General features: G+C 44.4%; 1 protein-coding gene across 1 annotated transcript in view; it reads left to right on the top strand.

Annotated features, from left to right (window-relative positions):
* The window catches only part of LGALS12 (galectin 12), a 262,129-nt gene that overhangs the window by 170,636 nt on the left and 69,050 nt on the right, over positions 1–22,443 (top strand). The window contains exons 7-8 of the mRNA XM_086938060.1: positions 11,769–11,857; positions 20,888–21,053. Coding sequence (XP_086794186.1) covers positions 11,769–11,857; positions 20,888–21,053 — 255 coding nt within the window. The remainder of the gene's footprint in view (positions 1–11,768; positions 11,858–20,887; positions 21,054–22,443) is intronic.

The raw sequence follows: 22,443 nt of genomic DNA, 5'->3' as shown, positions 1-22,443 counted from the left end.
GTAAAGTATTCGTAGTCTTTAATCGGATTCACCACTTCTTTCCTTCACACTTTAGTTCTATATCAATCTGTATACATCAGTAATACACTAAGCACAGCCAACACGTTTTGTCGTATGGCTTAACAAACCATAACATACATTAACTGAAAATACTTAACAACTTATCACCCACCTATCGGTGCACTATCCAAAACTGTTATTTAAAGATAAAAGCCAACAAATCCAACGTGACACATGTCCAAGGGAGGGCAACGTGTGCATGATATTGTTAATTGTTGCGTTAAGAAAAAACAAAACTTATAGTTTGATGATATGATTTAACAGATCACATCAAACATTTAACAGTATGAAGTGAATGAACACCCACATCATGAAAGTGCAAATAAAGGTTTTACCAACAACCACAAATGCAGTTGCCCAAATAGTTGTGATGACCTGTCTGTGCCATCCCAGAAAGGGAAGGCAGTAAAAGAAGTATAATGAAGACCTGGAATGTAGTACAGCAATTTTCGAATTTCTTATGTTGCGCTAGTCCAGTACAGCCAGTATGTAGACGCCAATGTAAAAAATGGTTCCTGAAGAAGAGGAACAAAAGAGACATTAGTAGTTAATGCAAACCAAGTATCAACAAATGAGAATCTTAATGCCTACATACAGGTAGAATATTGTTAACTGAGTCTACTTTTAAGAAAACCTCGGGTGCAAAAATGATCTCTAGTAATGTAACTGGATCTATTAACCTGCTTTTTTTCCAACACAAATGAGTGTACCAATATTAGTAATAACGTAAATGTCATTACTCATATATTGTTGCTCCCAAGTTAGTATCACAATTCCCCTTCATCAATTATAAAGATTATTTTGCAACATGCACCAAAATGGCAATTCCATTCATGCACAGTTTTAACCAAGGTGAATAAGTGCCATAGGCGTGTCTCCAAGTAATCGTAAGTACCACCAAACAACATCACGTATGTGAGCTGTATCTATCGTCAGAAGCCAGCACAACAGGAGGTAAGCCCTCACTACACTGTAGTCCGAAATTTGGCCAATGAGAAAAGCAATGAAGGAAAACATGTGCATCAAAATATATATTAAGCAATCATGTTTACCCATCTCCATAAAAAGGAGCAATGCCACAAGAGATTTAATAAATGCCTTGGTGCACACAGTTATCAAAATCAATAAAACATATTCATGAAACATCAAACCAAAGGCTGTAAGTGCCTAACCAAACAGTGCACTGTTGTTATAGTACAGTGTAGGCGCAGCTATTCGTATGCTGCAGCAACACGTTATACAATACAAAGTACCAATCAAAGGCACAAAAAGGAAAGTTAAAACACTGTGTTTATTACATTGTGTACTATACAGTTGTGCTCAAAAGTTTTTTCGAAGTAAAAACTGTCAAACTTTCAAGCCTTATTTAAGTTATTCAACATGTTGGGGAGCAAATCAAAGGGTATCGGAGAAATGATAAGGCATGTACTGAAATCTAAAGCTTCAAGGGATCATGTCCGCGTTAGCTAGCTGCAAAATAAATCTCCCTCACCACTATGCAAGTAAAGCAACTTGCGATCAGACAAAGTACCAAGAGAATCACATTACACCAGTGTGCATAAGTCACAGAGTGACTCATAAGTCACTCTTTCCTCGTGCGTGTGTACGGTGTGGATAAGTCGTGCCATTTTGACGTGCTGTTTATATACCGGCTTCTAAGCATCAGGCGACCTTCTTTTAATATTACATTAAACGTTAGTAGGGTGCAAAACCAAAGTATACAAAACTAATCGCGGCCCTGATGACGTCGGAGACTGCAAAGCTATACGACGAAGCATGTTAGCTGTGCAAATTCCATTACTGTTGTATACAGATTGATGTACAGCAACTATAGTGTGAAGGAAAGAAGTGGTGAATCGGATTAAAGACTATGGATACTTTACGACTCCGTGATTAGGAATTTAATTTCTCCAGTATTAGGGGTGTCTTTCATAGATTCACATGCTTGAATATTCCCCGTCGTCGAAGTGGGAGTCCACGGTACATAAAGATAGCAATAATGCTAATATATATATATATGTAATAACTTAATACATAATGAAATAGAGATAATACACACTGAAAAACCTCTACAATGGTTCCTCCATAGGAATGCATTATAAAAAGAGAAACTCATTTGTAACATATCAGTGTCATTATGTTAGTCCAAACTGCAGCCAATCAGGCTCAATCACCCTCTAGAACCTTCTCCTCAGAAGGTCCAGTCCTCAGATTTTCTACCGCACGTCGTGTGAAGGGAGTCTCCCTGAGCTCTGCTCAGTTTTCTTCATTCAACTCTTCTACTTCAGTTGTTTCTCAAGATGTCAAGTAAGAAGTCTTTGTTTAGGCCTTGCTCTATCTGTGGGAAACTGCGTTTGTTTGAAAAGGACCCCCACCAAAAGTGTATTTACTGTCTATATCCAGAACACAAGGTGGCTGACTGCAAGTTCTGTAGAACTTTTCCTGCTAAAACTCTCAGAGACAGGGAAGGTCGTCTTCTTCTGTGGTTGAAGCGCCTTCAGGACAAAGACGCAGTTTTGTCAGACGCAGAGAGTTTCCAGTCAAATCCTTAAACTGCTGCTTCCAAGCGTGGCAGTGTTCAGGAGTTACCTTCTCCTTTTCTGAAGAAGAAAAAGCTGGCCTTAACAGTAGCCCAAGTAAAACCTACTGCTACTATAACTTCTGTGTCTACGCCCACGAGACCTGGCTCTCAGGCGTTTTTCCAGCCTCTATAAGTGTTGTTACACTTCTGACAGCGCGGTCGTCGACGGGCTCGTCGACTACAATTCCAAAGACGAAATTGGCTGCTGTGGCTTCGTCGACGATTACAGTGACGATGACATCTGCTGCTTCGTCGTCGACGAGAGCCTCAATCTCCACAATCTCGTCGACGATCCCTATTATCTCGTCGGCAAAGAAGCTTCCGTCGACGAAAAAATCATCGTCGAAGATACATGTCCCGTCGACGAGTTCAACGACGACGAAGGTCCCGTCGACGAGGAAAGCTCCATCGACCAGCTCGTCGACGACTTGTATCCCGTCGATGAAGGCTTCGTTGACGAAGAAGATAGCACCCAAGGATTCGTCGACGAAGCTCCCTACGACGAAGGCTCCGTCGACGGCTGTGGCAAGACTCTCGTCGTCGACGAATACATCTACAAAATCACCGTCTCCGACAGCTGTGTCTACGTCATCGTCGACGGCTGCTCCAGGTAAAACATCTACGTCGACTAAATCATCGACGGCTACGTCGACGGCAGTTTTGCCTTTAAATTCTGGAGCGCAGCAGGAAGACGCAGCATCCACATCAGGATCAATGTCTTTCGCCACTATGCCTCTAGTGCCTTTGGACACTTCAAGTACTCCAGTCATTACGGAGCCTTCCATTGGCAATTTCCAGGAATCTACACTCCAGTTGCCACCTCCTACTCTCCAGCCTCCCTCACCGATGTTGGCTACTGACAGGAAACAGAGTCCATTGCGGACGACAATGTTTTTGGTGATGCCCACAGTCGATCGGACTTGATTATTAAGTCAGGACACAAGTTCTGAAGACGAGGAGGAGGAGGACGATGACCAGCAGGAGGAACAATATGTACAGGTTCCAATGGCAACATTCCCAGTATCTCTGTTTTCCAACCTCCAGCATATGCTGGATGATTACAATAGGAGATTTCCTCCGACACCTCAGGGTACACCGAGCCATGCTACATCTGAGATAACAGAAACTACTCTACATCAGCAGCAACCTTCAAAGCAGACTGCTCTTCCAGAAAGGCCCCGTCAAGCTATCCCCACTAATTCTCAACAAGAGGTGGTGGATGAGACCGAGCCGGAAAGAGAGGAAGGAGAAGTTCCCCATGATACGGATGATGACCAAGAACCGGATATGGCAGAATTCGATGACTATCGAATACAAACGCCCTCTCCTCAGCCGGGCGACTCCGGTGATTCACCTCCGGTTGACATCGCTAGCTTCCATATATTAATGGATAAGGCGGCAGACCGCTTCAAATTACCAAGAGCGCAGCGAGAGGAAGACTGCTTTCTCTATGACTTTAAAAACCAGCCTTATAAACAGGTCCACACCATACCTATTATCGAATTTGTGTGGAAGGAGGGAATAAAAATCATGCAGGCTCCTAACTCCTTACCTGCTCAACTCCCTCGGCTGGAAAAGAAATATAGGGCCCACACTGGTTCGCCCGCTTGCTTGATCTCGCATCCTATGCCGGATTCAGTGGTGACCCAGGCAGCGCAACGACGAGCACGTAACCCTGCAACTCCTATCACTACTCCACCGGATAGAGAGGGTCGACGTTTGGATGTGATTGGGAAGAAGTTTTCAACCATGGCGTCTACATCAGTCTGTGTCGCAAATGCGTTGGCCATTTTAGGTCGTTTCGACCGGCAAATGTGGTCAGACATTTCTGCGCTAGTCTCGTTGATTCCGAAGACATCCAGAGCGAAAGCGCACCAGATCCTTCAAGATGGCATGAGGGCATCAGAAGAGATAATTGACTGTGCTGTGGACGTTGCGGGTACTGGTTTTCGTATCCTTGCCAGTGCTGCGGCTCTCAGGCGTCAGGGTTGGCTAAAATCCACATCGTTTCGACAGGAGGTCCAGTCGAAGATACTTGACATGCCGTATGACGATGAGTCTCTCTTCGGCTCTCACATCGATGAGGCACTAAATCGATAAAGAAAGATACCGAAACGGCAAAGTCGCTTGGATCCTTACAATTCAAAAAGCAGCCTTTTCGTGATGCGCGTGGACGAGGCACATCTTCAAGCACTTTTTGAGGAGGGCAGTCCCAGTACCGCCAGTACAATCAAGGAAGCCAGCGTTACTCCAACCAGCAGTCCAATCGTCAGCAGCAGTCAAAGCCCTATAGAGGAAAATCTAACTCTAGGGGTGCCAACAACAAACGTCAATGACTTTCTTGTTCCGCAGAGAGTTGGAGGGCGAATCTCGCAGTTTTATTCCCAGTGGTCTATGATAACATCGGACCAATGGGTATTAGACATTGTACACAGGGGTCATGCCTTGGAGTTCACAGAGATTCCTCCAAATTCTCCACCATCAGGCCCGCCACCTCCCCATCTCGAGGAACTACAACATCAGGTTCGTCTTCTGATAGAAAAGGGTGCAATCAAAGTGGTTCCTGTATCTCAGCGAGGGAAAGGTTTCTACTCAAAATTTTTCCTCATTCTCAAAAAGACGGGAGAGTGGCGGCCCATTCTGGATTTGAGAGCTCTCAATTTGTTCCTAAAACATTTTCCGCATGCTGACGTTATCGGAAGTCTTGCGACTTCTCTGCAGCGGAGATTTTCTAACAACAATAGACCTGCAAGACGCCTATTTTCATGTGCCAATACTCCATCGGCATCGCCAGTTCTTGAGGTTCAAGGTGGGTCCAATACACTATCAGTTCAAGGTGCTACCTTTTGGCCTACGATCAGCACCTCGTGTCTTCACGAAAGTTTTGGCTCCGGTCATGGCTCATCTGCGTCTTCAGGGAGTTCAGATTTTTCCTTATCTGGACGATTGTCTTCTAAAATCCCAATCTCCTCAACAGCTGGTTCACGACACACGTCTATGTCAGCAGACGTTCGAATCACTGGGGTTAACCATCAATATGGAGAAGTCACACTTTGCACCGCTGCAAAGAAGAAACTTCCTGGGAGCAATTGTAGACACGGACCTGTCAAAAGCCTTCATCTCCCTCGAACGTCATCAAAAGATAATCCGTCTGGTCTCGCTCATCCGGTCAAAGCAGTCAGTTTCTGTGCGGACATTAAAGTTGTTTCTGGGGATGGCAGGTTACGCACTCGTCCTATACAGGAAGAATTAGACCTGCAATGGGGCCAGGTGTCTGGGTCTTTCAACGGCCTGGTGAGGGGAACGTCCCGCATGAAGAACAGTTTGCTTTGGTGGGAACAACCATCCAATCTGGACGAAGGAACTTCGTTTCTAGCCCAGTCTCCGGATCTGACGTTGACTACAGATGCGTCCATGGAGGGTTGGGGCGCTCATCTCCAGGACCTTTCCATCAAAGGCAAATGGACGGCGACACAACGAACCTGGCATATCAACTGGCTGGAGTTGATGGCGATCTTCCTAGCGCTCAGATCATTCTTGCCCGTAGTGCAGGGGGAATCGGTGCTGGTTCAGACAGACAACACCACCAGCATGCACTACATGAACAAACAGGGCGGCACAAGATCTCAGCCACTGTCTCGACTGGCTCAAAGAATTTGGGATTGGGCTCTTTGTCATCAAATTTCTTTAACGGCGGTCCATCTGCCAGGGGTATCCAACATCCTTGCGGATTCTCTGAGCAGGTCCACGTCATCCACTCACGAGTGGGAGATACATCAGCCGACTCCAGACATGGTGTTCCGCCGTTGGGGTCGTCCCATGATAGACCTCTTTGCAACCCCAGTAAATCGGAAGTGCCGATCCTTCGCAAGCTGGCATCCCCACCCAGAGTCCAGCGGAAATGCCCTCCTCATGGATTGGAACGGGCTGTTTGCTTATGCATTTCCACCGATCCCGTTGGTGCCGAGGACGTTGTGGAAGATGTGCAGGCAACCCTGCCACTTAATACTGATCGCCCCTCGTTGGCCCAGACAGGCATGGTTCTCAGAACTGCTTCTGTTATCCCAATGCACACCCATTCATCTGCATCCACGTCCAGACCTCCTGACGATGGACGAAGGTCAAATTTGCCATCCAGACCCATCCACGCTTCAATTATCGGCATGGAACCTGAATACGTCGAATTTGCAAATTTAGATATGCCCCAAGAATGCAGAGACATTCTAGCGTCTGCTAGAGCTCCATCAACCATCAAAACGTACAAGCTAAAACGGAAGCGTTTTTGTCATTGGTGCCCTGCATCCAATATCCATCCAATCAATTCCACTCCGGAGCAGCTTTTGCCTTTCTTTCTGAGCCTCGCTCAGTCTGGTCTCTCTCATGCCACCTTGAGAGTTTTTCTAGCAGCTATTTCGCGCTTTCGACACGATGGTTCAACGTCTCTGTTCATCCAGAATAATCCGACAGTTCTTTAAAGGTCTCTTCAGGAAGTTTCCTCCTGTTAGGCGCCCTCCTCCGGCATGGCACCTCAACGTGGTGTTGTCACAGCTTATGAAGCCTCCTTTTGAGCCAATTCACAGAGCAGACATCAAGTATCTTACCTGGAAGGTTGCATTACTTTTGGCCTTAACATCTTCTCGTCGTGTAAGTGATCTTCACGCTTTCACGATCAAGCCTCCGTATTTGCAATTTAAGCCAGATGGAGTGTCACTTCGTACCAATCCTTCTTTTTTGCCGAAAGTACCTACTGATTTCCATTTGAACGAATCTGTCTTCTTAAAGACTTTTTTCCCGATCCAAGATCTCCGGCAGAACAACGATTACATTCTTTAGACATCAAACGTTGCCTAAAATTTTACATTTCAAGGACTACCCCTTTCCGTAAATCCGATCAACTGTTTGTAGCATATGGACGGATGCGGAGGGGACATTCAGTGACAATACAAACAGTTGCAAGATGGCTCTCAGCAGCCATATCCTTTTGTCACCAGCAAGCTGGCAAGCCTTTACAGTGTTCAGTGAAGGCACATTCGACGAGAGCGATGGCGTCATCCACCGCTTTGTTTGCTGGGGTGCCTCTACACCAGATTTGCCGGGCAGCGACATGGTCCAGCAGGCACACCTTTACCAGACATTACTGTTTGGAGGCCATCAACGAAGCGGATACCGCAGTGGGGCAAGCAGTGCTTCTTCATCTTTTTAAATAAGGTGAGCCTCTGTTCCCTCCTCCATTTCTTTCTGTGATTGCTATATGCTTTTAAGCTGTATGTTATTGTCTTCAAGTTTGGAGAATATGTTTAGCAATCCCAGCTCTAAGGAGGTTACTGCTATCTATTCTATTCAAGCATGTGAATCTATGAAAGACACCCCTAATACTGGAGAAGAACAATTGTTACTTACCTGTAAACAGGTGGTTCTCCAGTATTGGTGTCTTTCATAGATTCACATGCGACCCACCCGTCCTCCCCTCAGAGGCTCTCTTCTCCTCATGCACTCTACTTCACTTTGGTGCTGCGAAAATCTGAGGACTGGAGCTTCTGAGGAGAAGGTTCTAGAGGGTGCTTGAGCCTGATTGGCTGCAGTTTGGACTAACATAATGACACTGATATGTTACAAATGAGTTTTTCTCTTTATAATGCATTCCTATGGAGGAACCATTGTAGAGGTTTTTCAGTGTGTATTATCTCTATTGTTATTATGTATTATGTTATCACATATATATATATATTAGCATTATTGCTATCTTTATGTACCGTGGGACTCCCACTTCGACGACGGGGAATATTCAAGCATGTGAATCTATGAAAGACCCAATACTGGAGAACCACCTGTTTACAGGTAAGTAACAATTTGAACCTTGTGTGCTGAACATTTATTTTGTATTACTTTAACTCTCTTGTGGTGGGTTGTATTTTGGGCGGGTGGTAGCCAACCCCTGTTCATGAGCACCAATTGTCTGTACAATATCTCTATCCTTTGTACGAGACTGCCTGTTTTTGGCCTGGCTACTGTGTCTTTTCTGTTTATACATTAAATAGAAAGATGTTGGTGCGAAAAAGTCCTCTGCATGTTAAGAGGCGTGTACCCCTGCCCTGATTGCCCAACCGTCCTGTTATCTGGATCGCTAATGCTGATTTTAGTCATAGGCGAACATGGATCATGCGTGTGTGCCATGACATAGCCCTGTCTCATGGATTGCGATCTTGTTGGACTCGGAAGGGTGCCCAAAGCGTTGCCCTCATAGTGGTGGAAGTCTCCCAACTTCAATAGATGTTAAACAGCACAAGTGTGGTGTTGGCAGCATACAGTGTAGTGATCTGCAGTAGTAAACATGACCTTTTAACCCTGTGTCACTGGAGTGAGGCCTACAGGTTCACTTCCCTTTTCTGAAAGTTCCACTGCTGTGTGTTAACTCACCCCTGGCCTACATCAGGTAGCTGTAGGAAGGCTTGTATGAGGGAAGCGTGCTGAGCGCATGTGCGCTCACAAGGAATACACTACACAAGGGGTGAAGTGTGGTACAGTGCATGCATGATAAATGTGTGTAGGCTGGCACAGTGTGTTTTTAAAATAAAACACTGGTACAATATAGAAAGGCTGCAGTACTGAACAGTGTGCACAGACTCCATGTGTTTGCTGCATGTAGTTATGCTTATGGTGGCAAACTACAGTGCTGTGCAGTAAGAGTGCTGTGGAGGTACACGGAGTGCAAGTGTGCCTGCACTGGAACATTACATGGAGGACCTTGTGTTCCATTTTGGGAAGCCCAGGTCTGTCTGGTGGAATTTACAAGGAGTGGAGTAGTCCTCTCAGAAAGATTTGTGTATTGGTGCATTCCTGTAAGCTGAGACGGATATGCCTTGGGGAATGGGAGAAACAGTCTCTCTCTCTCTCTCCCTCTCTCTCTCTCTCGCTTTCTCTCTCTCGCTTTCTCTCTCTCGCTTTCTCTCTCTCGCTTTCTCTCTCTCTCTCTCGCGTTCTCTCTCTCTCGCGTTCTCTCTCTCTCGCTTTCTCTCTCTCTCTCTCTCTCTCTCTTTTTTGATTCAATTATGGATTACAAGGAAGGGGCTTGGACACATCTTGGGAAGAGAGAGATGGGGCTGATAAGAGAATCCTAAAGAGTAGGCCTGGAAGCCTAGGATTAACCTTTTGATGCACGTATCACTGTGTCTGACATCCATATGTCAACTTTGGTCACTCTCATGAATCTTGTTGTGGGTTATTCAGCTTGGGAATCCTGTCTGCTGTGACAAATAATTCAGGGGAAAGATGAAAGATGTCCATTTAAAAGAAGCAGAATCCCAAAATAAAACTTTAAAGAGTCAGGCACTAAATTACGTTTTGTGTCTGGAGAAGGACTATAAGTAAGGGAGTTTGAGACTGCAAACTTTCTCATCCTGCTGAACAACCAGACGAACTGTGAGAGGAGGGGAATCTCTGCAAGACTTCTGCCTGTGACCTGACCTGGAGGCCCAGGCCTGCTAGTCCTTGTGTTGGGTGAGGGGGCATTGCCCAGAGAAACTAATGCCGCCAAGCCTGGAGCGTCAGTGCGTGCCTGCTCGCCAAGACAGAGTGTGCCACGGAAAGAGGAGATTGTTGGAAGGAGAAAGGTCCAGGGGGAGCCCTATCCTAAAGACTCCCTATGCGAGGTGTGAGAAATCCACTCTTGCACCAATCGGGCCATAGAGTGTGTGCTGAATTGATTCGGCTACCCCACACACCTGTGTGTGCTCAGAGAGGCCGCTGTGTACTGAGCCAAGGAGCAAGGGTTGTGTGGAGGGCACCAGGCCTGCACAATCTTGTGGTAGGTGGCCCCATGTGCCAGAGAGGGGGCCATCTTGAACTTCAATGCCAGGTCAGCATGACCGAACTTGTGAGTGCTGTGGCAACGACCCCCATTTGCCAGGAACGGCTGACAAAGATGCTTAGGCCGACGGTTCGGGATGTGGCCCGGTAACAAGAAACTGCTGATGTGTCCAAGGTGGGTCAGGGCTGCTTACAGTGAACTACACCAAAGGAAGTGCGAGGATCAAAGGGCATTTCTTGAGCCCGGTCAGGGCAAGGAGATCCACATCCTCCCCCATTAAGGGAAGTGTGACTTACCTGCGATAACTGACTCAGGAACAACCCTGATCGCTAGATCCAGCCGGGAGTGGTTCGGAGAGCTTTCTGGGTGCTGCCGCTTGGGACCTCGTGCACCCAAGTTTGCCAATCCGGACTTTGCTGTGCTGCTGAGGGGTTCCATACTGCCGGAGCAGGTAAGCCATAAACTGAGCATTTGGAGCTCCATGGGACATTCTGTATTCGGTACTGCAACCCCCGTAGACTCTTTAGACTAAAATTCCAAAAGGAGTCCAAGGGGAAAATTCTTGAGTACGACCTAATAAATTACATTCCCTACATGTGGCCATCAGTAAATGGGGAATAACATCGAATTTGTAGAAACTAAATTAGTGGGACAGGGAGTGGTCTGATAACTACTAGACTGCAGACCTCAATGAGGATTTTGTTAACGCATTTGAATGTGGTTTACTTTTGCATGTGCAGAATTAGAATTCAAAACACTTATTTTCATTAAAAAACAAGTATTTTTAGTGGACATTGATTATTGTTCATGTTGCTTACAATTTGATGTATGAGTCGTGTTCACTGATGTGTACCTGCTCTTCCCTCCCTGAAGGAGCCTTGACTGCTCGTCCGACGCCACGTAACTGAAAGTTGGGTGCAGAAGGGGTGTTTCGCCCAGTTGAGCAGGATTCATAGTCGGTCGGGCAACAAGACAGAGTAATAGGCCTCAACCACCATGGGTGGGCTCAGTAGCTCCTGCTTGCCCCATGGTCTGCTGAAAGACCAAGATAATTACCTAAATGAAGTCTGCCCAGTTCTTAAAGTATTGTTTGTATTGGAGGTTACATGTTTTAAAAGATTGAGAGAAATGATGCACTTGAAAATGAAGGGATTTTCCTTATCTCAATCGCTGTTGGATTTCACTAGGGAATCCTGGTTTACAACTCTGGTCTTCTGGTTCCACTGACCACGTTTCCTCTCCTTGGCTTCACCTTGTCTGTTGCCCCTGTGTTCTAACCTCATTATGGTTTTTTTCCCCTCTTTTTGTCTCCTTTGCCAGACTGTGCCATACGCCTGCAGGCTCACAGAGAGACTGAGGCCAGGTCAAATGATTACGCTTCGTGGACTGGTTAACCCCGAACCCAAGGAGTAAGTGCAGACAGACATGATATTTTGGTTATCAGACATTGTGGTATTAAAAAAGTTGTGAAAGGTTTGGGCCTCCGAGTCACCCACTGTTATCTAGCGCTTGGACGCCTTTCTGCCACTCTTGAAGTATGGCAGCAGATTCAATACTTTGGAAATTTGCATTATATGAAGGTTACATGGGCCAAAACTTTTTCTTAGCGGGTGTCTTCTACAGCCAGTGCAGAGGCAGGCCATTTGTACCACTAGTACGGTCTACCGCACTGTGGACATTGCCCACAGTTGTTTTGATTAACTTTTAAAGTGGCGAACCCTTCAGGAAGCCTGGCATAGAAATGGTCGAGGCAGGAAGTGTGATGATTTTTAGGTGAATTTTGGGAAGATAGCCAGCCCTAGTTCCTCCACAAAAAGTATGAAAAAACAATGCCGGATGATGAATTGTTAAGCACAGTTTTCACTTAAATGGACTACATTTCTAGAGGTTCTAAAATTACAGTATTGAACTATTCCAATACTTAATATTTGAAGTTGATTTGAATAGATCCAATGCATTACAGAGAAGTTACCAGTTAGGTTTTAATGACTGCGATCTCGCTAATATGACCGTCTGGAAATGAAATTACAGATCAGGTAATTAATTGGCTATATCCAAAAGTGGAGTGAGTTGGATAGATGGAAAGGCAGGTGGACAAAGAAGAAAGCATCAAAGAAATTAAGGCTAGTGCTGCCGCCGTCCGGAGCAGAGGAGGATATACAAATTCTTCCCATGAGAGAAGTGCCTAGTGCAAGTTATGTCTGTGTGCCCTGGAACAGAAGTGATATTGTCATTCACAAACATTTTTTGGAAATTGAGGGAAAAACAGTGGAATGGTACAGGCAGGTTGACTGGTTTGTGAAAATATCAAAGGTCCTGTGGATAGATTTGAATGTCTTGTTTTAGATTGTGGTCTCAAGTGATTTGTTGTGCTGGGCGCCTAGAAGGTTGTGCAGTGGATATCTTCTCGAGCCTGCCTAAATACATAACTTTTGACATAATTTCTCCAATGGTGACACCACCAACCTGAATATTGCAACTCTGAGAAAAGAGTTTGCCCAGACCAACCTACACTTGAGAGTTGGTGTATATAACTTGTATCACGGATCGCGAGATTGTAACATATTTGTTCCATCCTTAGAAGCTACATTTTATCCACTGGCAACTGAACTGCCTAATTGAGTACCAGATTGTCAACTGACCATCGGGATGCTATTTACTAGAAATCCGGACTATACTATATTATTTGGAGCCTGTGAGACCACACTGACAAGGTGTGATCTTGAATGTTCCATTGTATGTGTGACCAGGCTTGGTCCCTACACGGTCCTGCTTTCTATGATACTTACGTTTATGCCTTAAAGTCTTTGAAAAAGACGAAACACATGTCGGCAATTCTTGTGCTGGGAGTTTTTTACAAAAATACAAATCTTGAAATAAAGGCTACTGAACAGCAAGATGACTGACTGATTGTTCTGGATTCTCAATTTTGGAATATTATTGTTGAAATTGTCTCTAAGTTTGAGTTAAATGGGATTATGTCAGGGTTCACCACGTGGGTTACCAAGGCGGTTGCTTCTGCAACCTCTTCTCAGCCCTTTAGACCGGCCAGAGACTCCCCGTCTAAACCTTGGTTTAATGCGGATCTCAAGGGCGCCAAGCATGATTGCAAGGCTTTGGAGCGCGCTTGGCGCTAGAGCGGCTATTGTCCTATGGCTAAGAGGGAACTAAGAGCTTCGCAAAAAATCTATTATGAGGCTATCGCTGTGGCCAAAGGACAATTCTTTGCTGCTCGAATTGATTCCGCTAGGAATAATGCCAAAGAAATGTTCTCCATAGTGCAGAATTTTACATCTCTCTGGGCCCAGGCGAGTGTTATTCCCTCTTCTCCCACCTGGTGTGACACACTTTCCCACTGCTTCAGAGAGATAATTCAGGCCATTCAATCCTCCTTCGCTCCTGGCAACAGTTGTTGCACGGTACCTCTGGCTGCTCAACCCGACGCCCTGCCTGCCCCTTCTCAGCCTTCAGAGCAGCTGCTCCTCTGGAATCTCTTAAAATCCTCCAGGGGCTTAAGTCTGGCTCTCCCTCTGACCCCTGCCCGGCGAGGCTTCTGGCGGCGGTGGCAGAGAGCGTTAACACCGAGGTGAATAGTATTGTCAACTTGTCCCTCCAAACTGCTGTGGTCCCTCTGAGGTGGAAGCAGGCGAAAATACTGCCTCTTCTTAAGAAAGCCTCTTTGGATCCTCTTACTCCTGAGAATTACTGTCCCATCTCCCTACTCCCTGCCATTGCGAAGGTCTGCGAGAAGGTTGTTAACAACCAACTCACAGAGTTTGTGGAGACAGAGGGACTCTTGCACCCAGCTCAATCTGGGTTTCGTGCCTCCCACAGCACGCCCACATCCACAAACACAGAGCCATGGTACACATTTTGTTTTCCAATCCACCCATCAACCAGGTTGCAATACATCCAGGAATGGTGCAATTCCCCACCTGGGGACAACAATGCTGTTCAAAGAAAGGAAAAAAAAAGAAGTAGCGCTTCGCTGCAAAGTCTGTAAAGTGAGGCTGATGTGTTTGGATGTGAATAAAACCAACCTGGCCCTTTTTCAACCACTCTGTCTTGCTTTATTTAGTTATGTATTTATTTTTCATATTTAAAACCTTATATTTCTCTCCATCCTGAGGCTGCACTTCGGAATAGAAAAAAGTCAGAACAAGGGCATTTCCCACAAGAATGTTTTTTTTTTTGGATCCATTTCACAGGGAAGCAACTAAATGAAAGAAGGAAAGAGGTTGTGAACCGTTTCTTCAAGTCACGGTTTTCAGTAAGTGAGGAGCAAGACCGAAAGAGATGGAATAATAGGAAGAGAGGGGAGCATTATGCTGAGGGATTGAGAATCGTTGTGCTCAGGGCAGGCCTGGGCTGGCTGGGCCTGGTTGTGCTTAATGTCACTGTCTCCGACTCACGCAGTCGGTCCGACACGGCCAAATCGACCCCAACAACAGAACCGGCCCCCTGTCCCGAAACTGGCCTCCACCCCATCCAGCCTATCGGGGGGATTGCCCATTGCCCGGACTTACCAGTCAGGCCCTGGAAGAAGGCATCGCAAGAAAAGCTCAGCGATTCTGAGAATGAATCCGCCAACTACTCAAAAACTCACATTCACAATAAAATGTATTTTTTTATAGGGGATTTGATTTTAGCCCATGAATCCTGATGGATATGCATGCATATATTTGTTAGCAAGTATTCTGTATGTTTTGAATTTATTTTTAAAGAGAAGTTTGTTTTAGATGTATGTTTTGTAATCTGGCCACTGTCCTTGTTTGCTTTACTGTGATTATATGGATGTGTCAATATCCGCTGCAGTGGTCCTTATGGCACTGGGCGAAATGGGCTTCACTTGGACAATTTTGAACCTGAGAGTATCTGCTTTACTAGGACTACGTGGTAATGCATGATGTTATAGATATTGGCGTAGTTTAGAAAATGCCTATCTTACTTGGTCAAGTGTCAGCTGGTGTAATTTTGCCCCAAATTATTGTGGTCACACCCGATATATACCCTATGCTCCATAAGGTATCTGTTATCTTTTCAGAGAAAAGGAGAACTGTCAGGTGTCTTTCACGCCTCTAGCCAAGGTTTATGTTCTGCCAGGTTCATCCAACTCCTAACACACTCGCTTTAATAACATAAAATAAGAATTTGTAAAGCGCACGTTCACCAGTAGGCCTTGTATCATTGAACAACAGATGTTTATTGTTGCCCACCTCAATGGTACTCATTTTATTGACCTCCGAAGGATGAAAGGCTGAGTGGACCGCTGTGATTTGAACCTGTGACAATGAGGTCGAACACAGGTGGACGCATTAAACCCCTAAGCCACCAGACCCCCCCCCTTTCATGAGCAGCAGTGTTGAGTCAGACAAACATGTCAGAAAATCTCTAATCTCTCATCTTTAGATGGCGTATCCTGTACACCATAGGCAGGAGGCACAAACGATAATTGGTATTTTACATGTTATCATTTATTATATACAATGTCTACAAATCATAAGTGTTATGATTGTAAGTATTATGAACAGCTCAGCAAGAATAAAACAGATTAGGGCAAAGGTTAAATAAAGCTCCAATCATATTTCATTACACATAAGCAAGTTTTAACCAGCTGTTTACCAGCCAGGATGGTTGCATGTGTTTTCTTAATATCCTAACTCATTTAATGCCTCGCTGCGTATCTTACTATGATTTCAGGTCTCAGGTCAGAACCTGCATGTTTCTGCATCCCTTCCATCAACTAGTCCATGTGTTTTTTCCGCCACTGACACCAGAGTTCCCTATACCTTTCTTAAGCATGTTATTCTATGGAGTAAGGAGGTGACTGCCCATGCTCGGCCCTTGTATTATACACAGTATTTGTGTCTATTTTTTCTTTTCTTTTTTATAATCAAATTTATTGAATTTTCCAAACCACAAATTCATATTGGCATCAAAAGCAAGCATAATATCATACTGTACATTCACATGTAGAGCGACAAAGATAGGCGAATCAATTTGCAAGTTAAAATCATGCATAGATTTAACCCAAAAGAGAGACGACACATATCCACTCCTCAAGATAGCAGGTTGAACCATTTGCCCCACACCTTTCGGAAAAGTTCGGGGCAGCCCCGGGCTTCGAAGAGAGGCTCCTCCTGAGTCCCCCACCAGTCCACACTCGTTGCTACCTCCGCAAAGTAGGGGGCTTGGCCTGGGACTACAGCGCTGCTATATCTCACTTTGCCACTGCCACCGCTGTCCCAAGGAAACGTTTGTTGGTCCGAGAGCTGTCCAGGCCATCGAACACGCCTAGTATCGGGCGCAAAGAGTTGCGGGGAATGGTTCACCCTAAGGTCTGTGAGAGCTCTAATTCTACACCCGCCCAGAATGGAGCAAGGGCACTGCCACACCATATGATAGAAATCAGCAGGGGCATGGTTGCAACACAGGCAGGTCGGGGAAGGGCACAGTGGGGCTTTGTAGAGGCGCTCCGGGGTGAGATAAGCCCTGTGTAAATAGTAAAGTTGGATTAAACGCAGCTTGGATGAGGTCGTCAGGGTCTTAGGGGCCATGAGGGCGTCCCTCCAATCCGCCTCCTCCAGTGGGCCCAGCCAACCCTCCCAACAGGCTCGCAGCACGTCTAAGGTTGCGGGGGTATTGTTTACAAGGGAACAGTAAATCCGTGAGACCCCGCCACTACCCAGATTCCCCATCATCACCTGGGCCTCAAGGGGACTAAATTCAGGAAGGGAGGTGGGAGAGGATAGGTGCACCCCCAGGGCATGCCTAAGCTGCAGATATTTGTAAAGCTGGGAGGGGTGGAGAGAGTAGCGCTGCTGCAGGTCTGCAAAAGTTCTGATATGGTCCGCCACCCAAACATCCTAAAGAAGCGAGATTCCTATGTGATTCCACTGATGAAGTCCCGGAAGGATGAGGTCTCCTGCAGCCATGTGCCACACCACGAGGGGGGTCCGCCTGGTGAGTTTCCGATCCCACCTTGTGTGGCGCAAGGCAGTGCGCCAAGCCAGGAGGACCGACGGGGTGATGGGGCAGGTCTCGCAGCACAGGTGTTCCATACAAGTAAGCCTGAAGCTGCAGAAAGTCCATCGCCTGAAGTTCCACCTGGTACGCCGGGTCGGACCAGCCGCCTGTGAACTAGTCGTGGACCACAATAAGTTTTGTGGCAAGGTAATGGAGATGAAGGTTGGTGACTGCCATACCTCCGTCGTAAGGAGGTATGCGTCAATGTGCTAGGGACATCCGCGAACTCCCGCCCCCCATGTGTCGAAATTTTTTATTGAAAACACTTGTAATGAATCCATAAATATAAAGATAGATATAGAATTGTCAGTTAACACTTTAAGTATATAGAATATTATCATCACATAAAAAGTAGAAATTTAAAATTTTACATAGGGTATCTTATATGATATACAGAAGGTGCTAAAAAGTGAATAAAATATAGTAAGTTAATAAATATACGTAGTTCCATATATACGTATCATTGAGATAAATATAAAGATATAGAGAAGGAATAAAGTGGGTAAAAACATTAAAGAAATGAGGGAGATTGTCAGATAATGAATTGGAAATAGAAGAAATGTAAATAACAGAAGGAATAAGTGAAAAGAAAATATATACATACAGAGAAATTGGGAAAAGGTAAAATTAAAAATAAGGGTACACCTAAATGAATGAATAAATAAGTGCAACTAGGTAGAGGAATACATAGATGGATATTAACATAACTATAAGTATACAAGTAAGTAGAATTTAAATAAATACAGATTTATATGGAAATACATATGTGTGTAGCCATACAAATAGAAATAGATATACATATAAGCATAGACTCCTTGTCTAAGCATAAAGAGGTAGAAGGTAAAGAGAATATATGAAAGGAGAGAAAAGGTGCTAAGGGGTCTTGAAGAAATGCGTGTAGTTTAAAATATACGACGAAATTTACAGCTACTGTTTTTCACTCTTCATACGAGATGGGAGGCACAATGTCCTCTTTCTCGAAGCAATAACTTAACTACCTCATTTAGGAACATTGAAAGTGCAGAGAACGCCAATTGTCCTTCAGTCTTTGTGTGAATTAAGAAAAAAAACATGGCAATCCGAGCACATACTAGCTGCACGAGACGCTTGTTAGTCTGCGTTCTAGGCCCCGTACTTTTACCACTCACTGCATCCATTTTAAAAGCAGAAGCAAATATTAGGTTAGTTTGTGTTCCATTCAACCAAGCCTGTCTTGCATATAATATGGAAGAAAAAAAACCTATAGAAGTCTTGCCAGACTCAACGCTAGCAAGATCGGCATTACCGGCACAATGTTATAATGAAAAAATCTGCTTTAATGGGAGCTCTGGAGAACACGAAAGTCCCAGTAACGGCGTCTTGTCAGCCTGTCACATAAAATCTAGTCTGACTGGCGGAACATGCTTTAAAATGTGCACTTTCAATGTGATGTTTATGCAATTTTTATTGCGCTCTCAAACGCTGATGAATACCATTAAATCAAAGTTCGATTTAGATGAATATTACTCATATGCTTTACCACGCACCACATACCGATAATTTGCCAAATGCTTTCATTTCCAAATATTTTGAGGGGAGAACCCCCACCAACCATGCCTGAAAATAGAATTGAAATAATATTGTGTTCTACTGTATTGTTTACCCACCATGCTTTATATGGACGAATATCCAGAGGATTACCGATTGTCCTGGAGAGTGAATCCTTAAATCACCCAGGGGATTGCTACCAAAACCTTGGCAATTTTGGACTTGGCTTGTCAGTCCATTGTGCTTTTAAAATGTATGTATGCCGTGATCATTCCCAAATCTTCCTTAGAATAGACTCCTAAACCACACAGCAAAAAGTTAATGTGTGGACTGAAGTTACATATCCAGTGTATTTTAAAATTAACTTCTTACCACTAATAGCCAGAATTATTTAGACCTATGTTAGATAATTCACTATTTACCATGAACGTCCCTGTGGGAGAATACCACCCCCTGTCACCTCCGCTAGACCTCTTGGAAAGTAGTCCTGTAACTTGGTAATTTTTAGGTTTTTTTTTTAAATTGTTGGCCCATTGCGCTTTATAATGTACTATTTGTAAATTATTCCTTTTTAAAATTTGGCAGGCGCGGGATGACCAACCAAATCACCTCATACATTGGTCTTTAAGCCATGTTAAGGATTGTACAATGTTGCTAACCCCATATTCTACCTCAAACATTCACACCGTACTCCCCTCTATTTCAGAAAAACGTACACATAGATTCATGAAGCATTTTTGCCGGCGCAAATGGTGCGAATCGCAGAATTCGGCCGTTTGCGCCCGCAAAAATGGAATTTGGAATTCAACAATGGGTCATGAACTCGCAATTTGAAAAATCGCCAAAAATTGCGATCGCATTTAAGGAATCTCAATTTGAGATTCCTTAAATGCTATTCATGAACCATTAAATTGCGATTTCGCTATTTTTTCCCGCAATTTACCGCGGAGTCTGACTTTGTGGTAAACAACGAAAACTGAGAAAAATGCACTTTTGTGCATTTTTCTCAGTTGTATGTTACACACACACATGTCCTTTGGACATGTGTGTGCGCAACATAAGTCTAAATTTACATTTCAGGGGTGCTACAGGGTGTCCTTTGGACACCCCTGGCACCCTTGAAATCGCATCCTTATTTGCGATTAGCAAATTGCTAATCGCAAATAAGGAATAACTCCCCATTCATTCAGGCCCATATGAATGAATGGGGAGTTATTCCTTATTTGCGATTAGCAATTTGCTAATCTCAAATAAGGAATGTGTAGGAATCGCAATTTATTTAGCGATTCCCACATGAATCCCGTTTTGCAAGTCCTTAATAGCGATTCCTTAATAATCGCTATTAAGGACTCGCAAAACGGGACAATGATGAATCTAGCAGATAGAGTTCTCATTTGTCATTATAACTTATTTGGCGTGTGTGTCTGGGGGGCGGGGTACAGTCGGTGCGCACATCGCGGCATTGACATAATTGCTGGCCTACTAAGATGAACAAAAAACTTGCACATTTGGCTATAGTATTACCTACCATAACATGGCATTTTTCTAAGAATATGATTTGATTACTATTTTTTAAACGATTTAGCCCTATGCTTCAGTCTTGGACAGCGTCTCACCAATCAAAGAATCACAGCTATTTTCAACCTACTAATCTCAAAGGATTCTTAATTTTCTCATGCAGTAGTTTGCCAGTGAGTTGAAGTGAGTGGGAACGAACGGTACCTTTACTGTTAATTGATAGCAATACTCATTATTTTAGTTCTCGTACTTTTTGCTTGCCGTTAAGGCCATGATCTTTAAATTGTACAATCATTCTTTAAACTCTTTGAAGCTAAATATTTCCAGTAAATTTCCTCTATTTTACCAGTCATATTTCCTTTTTACAGGCTCCTCCTGATCTTGGCCACAGACACGGACCTTGTTCCCCTTAAGCTGTCGGCCTGCTTTAGAGAACAGGTCGTAGCGTGCAGTTCCTTCCTGAGTGAGACTTGGGAGGAGGCCAAACCACTCAACCACCCCTTCTTCCCATTTTATCCAGAACGTTTTTTTGAGGTAAGGTTACATGAAAGGAATTGTCCACCTCTGGCTAAATAGAGAGAAAAAATAAAAGTAGGAGCTGTGAAGAGCGGGTATAAGGCTGTAAGCTGCTCAGTGGCATAACGAAATTTGAGGGGGTCCCCCTGCATGGTACGTGGAGATGCCCCCTCTAAACTCGATCTGGAGCTTTCCGGCCAGGACACTGTGCTGAGGGAGCCCCCCTCACAGCGTGGGCTGTGGGGTCTTATGTTATGCCACTGGACGGGCTGTTCAAGGGTTTGGGGCCCCCCTGTGCCGCAGGGGCCTGCATTAAGTCCCTGGTTGGGGGGGGGGGTGGGTCGTGAATTCCAGTGCTTTATAATCTTGATCCCAACTCCATGCCTCTTTCATTCACCCCCAGAAACTCCCTGCCCATGTATCTCACTCTTTCAGGTTCTTTTTCGTATCTGCTTTCTTTTTTGGCACAGTTTTTTTCTTTTTCCTCTCTCCTTCTTTCCCCCTTTTGTGTTTTTCTCTCTTTTGCTCTGGATCAAAGTCTGATGGAGAAAAATAAGTGCTGGTCCCCAAAAATGAATCCCGTGGGCCCCATCGGTTCATATTAAGAACAAAAAAATACACTTCTATTTTTCTGTCCCTTTTTAGATGACATTTAGGCACTGATATGGCTTATCAATTTAGTTAAGAGTCCCTGAACAAAATATATTCTTTTAATATCACAAAATAAAGTAAAATTCCCAATGATAATTTCAAGCTGAAAAAGTTCAATATAAGTCCGTGGTTTCTTTATATGTCGTATTTCTTTACTCCTCCACGAGGACTTGTTAACCCATTCTCCAGTCATGAATCTTGAAATCAAATACAGCAATACAGCCAGAAATACAGCCAACATGCGTGTTTCGTCTATGGTAATTCTCCAAAAGACTTCATCTGGGCTGCAATACAAATTATATACAATAAATTATCTCTACCAACTCACTCCTGTTGAAAGCTAAGCCTAACCTCCACCAAGTAAGAGGAATAGTCTAGAAACCGAGAAAACAAAAAGAAAAGAAGAGGAAAACACCCAAATTGTGCACTTAAAACCAATCAGCAACTCGTGCCTTAGTATTCCAAACCCTTTTAAACAGCAGTGGTCCCTTACAAGCAAAAGAATAAAGTTAAATAAATATAGACACAGTCGTTTCTATATTGGTGTGACATGTCCAGCCGGACAGAGGTCGGATATTTACTTTAGAGTAATAGCAACAAAATTCATTAACAATTTACAAGGTGGGGCACAAGCCTGTACCCTACTAAAACAATCACAAAAAGTAAAGTTGGAGAAAGTGAAACAAAAAGGGCTTTTAGGCAAAAGCTTACGGTTCTGTAAATATCACTGTGCCGTGACTGAGCCACTGCGGGGAGG

Source organism: Lissotriton vulgaris, chromosome 9 (assembly GCF_964263255.1).
Source record: "Lissotriton vulgaris chromosome 9, aLisVul1.2, whole genome shotgun sequence".
In the NCBI taxonomy this organism is placed as follows: Eukaryota; Metazoa; Chordata; class Amphibia; order Caudata; family Salamandridae; genus Lissotriton; species Lissotriton vulgaris.
The sequence above is the reverse complement of the archived record's forward strand: the minus strand, read 5'-3'. Positions and strand labels throughout refer to the sequence as shown.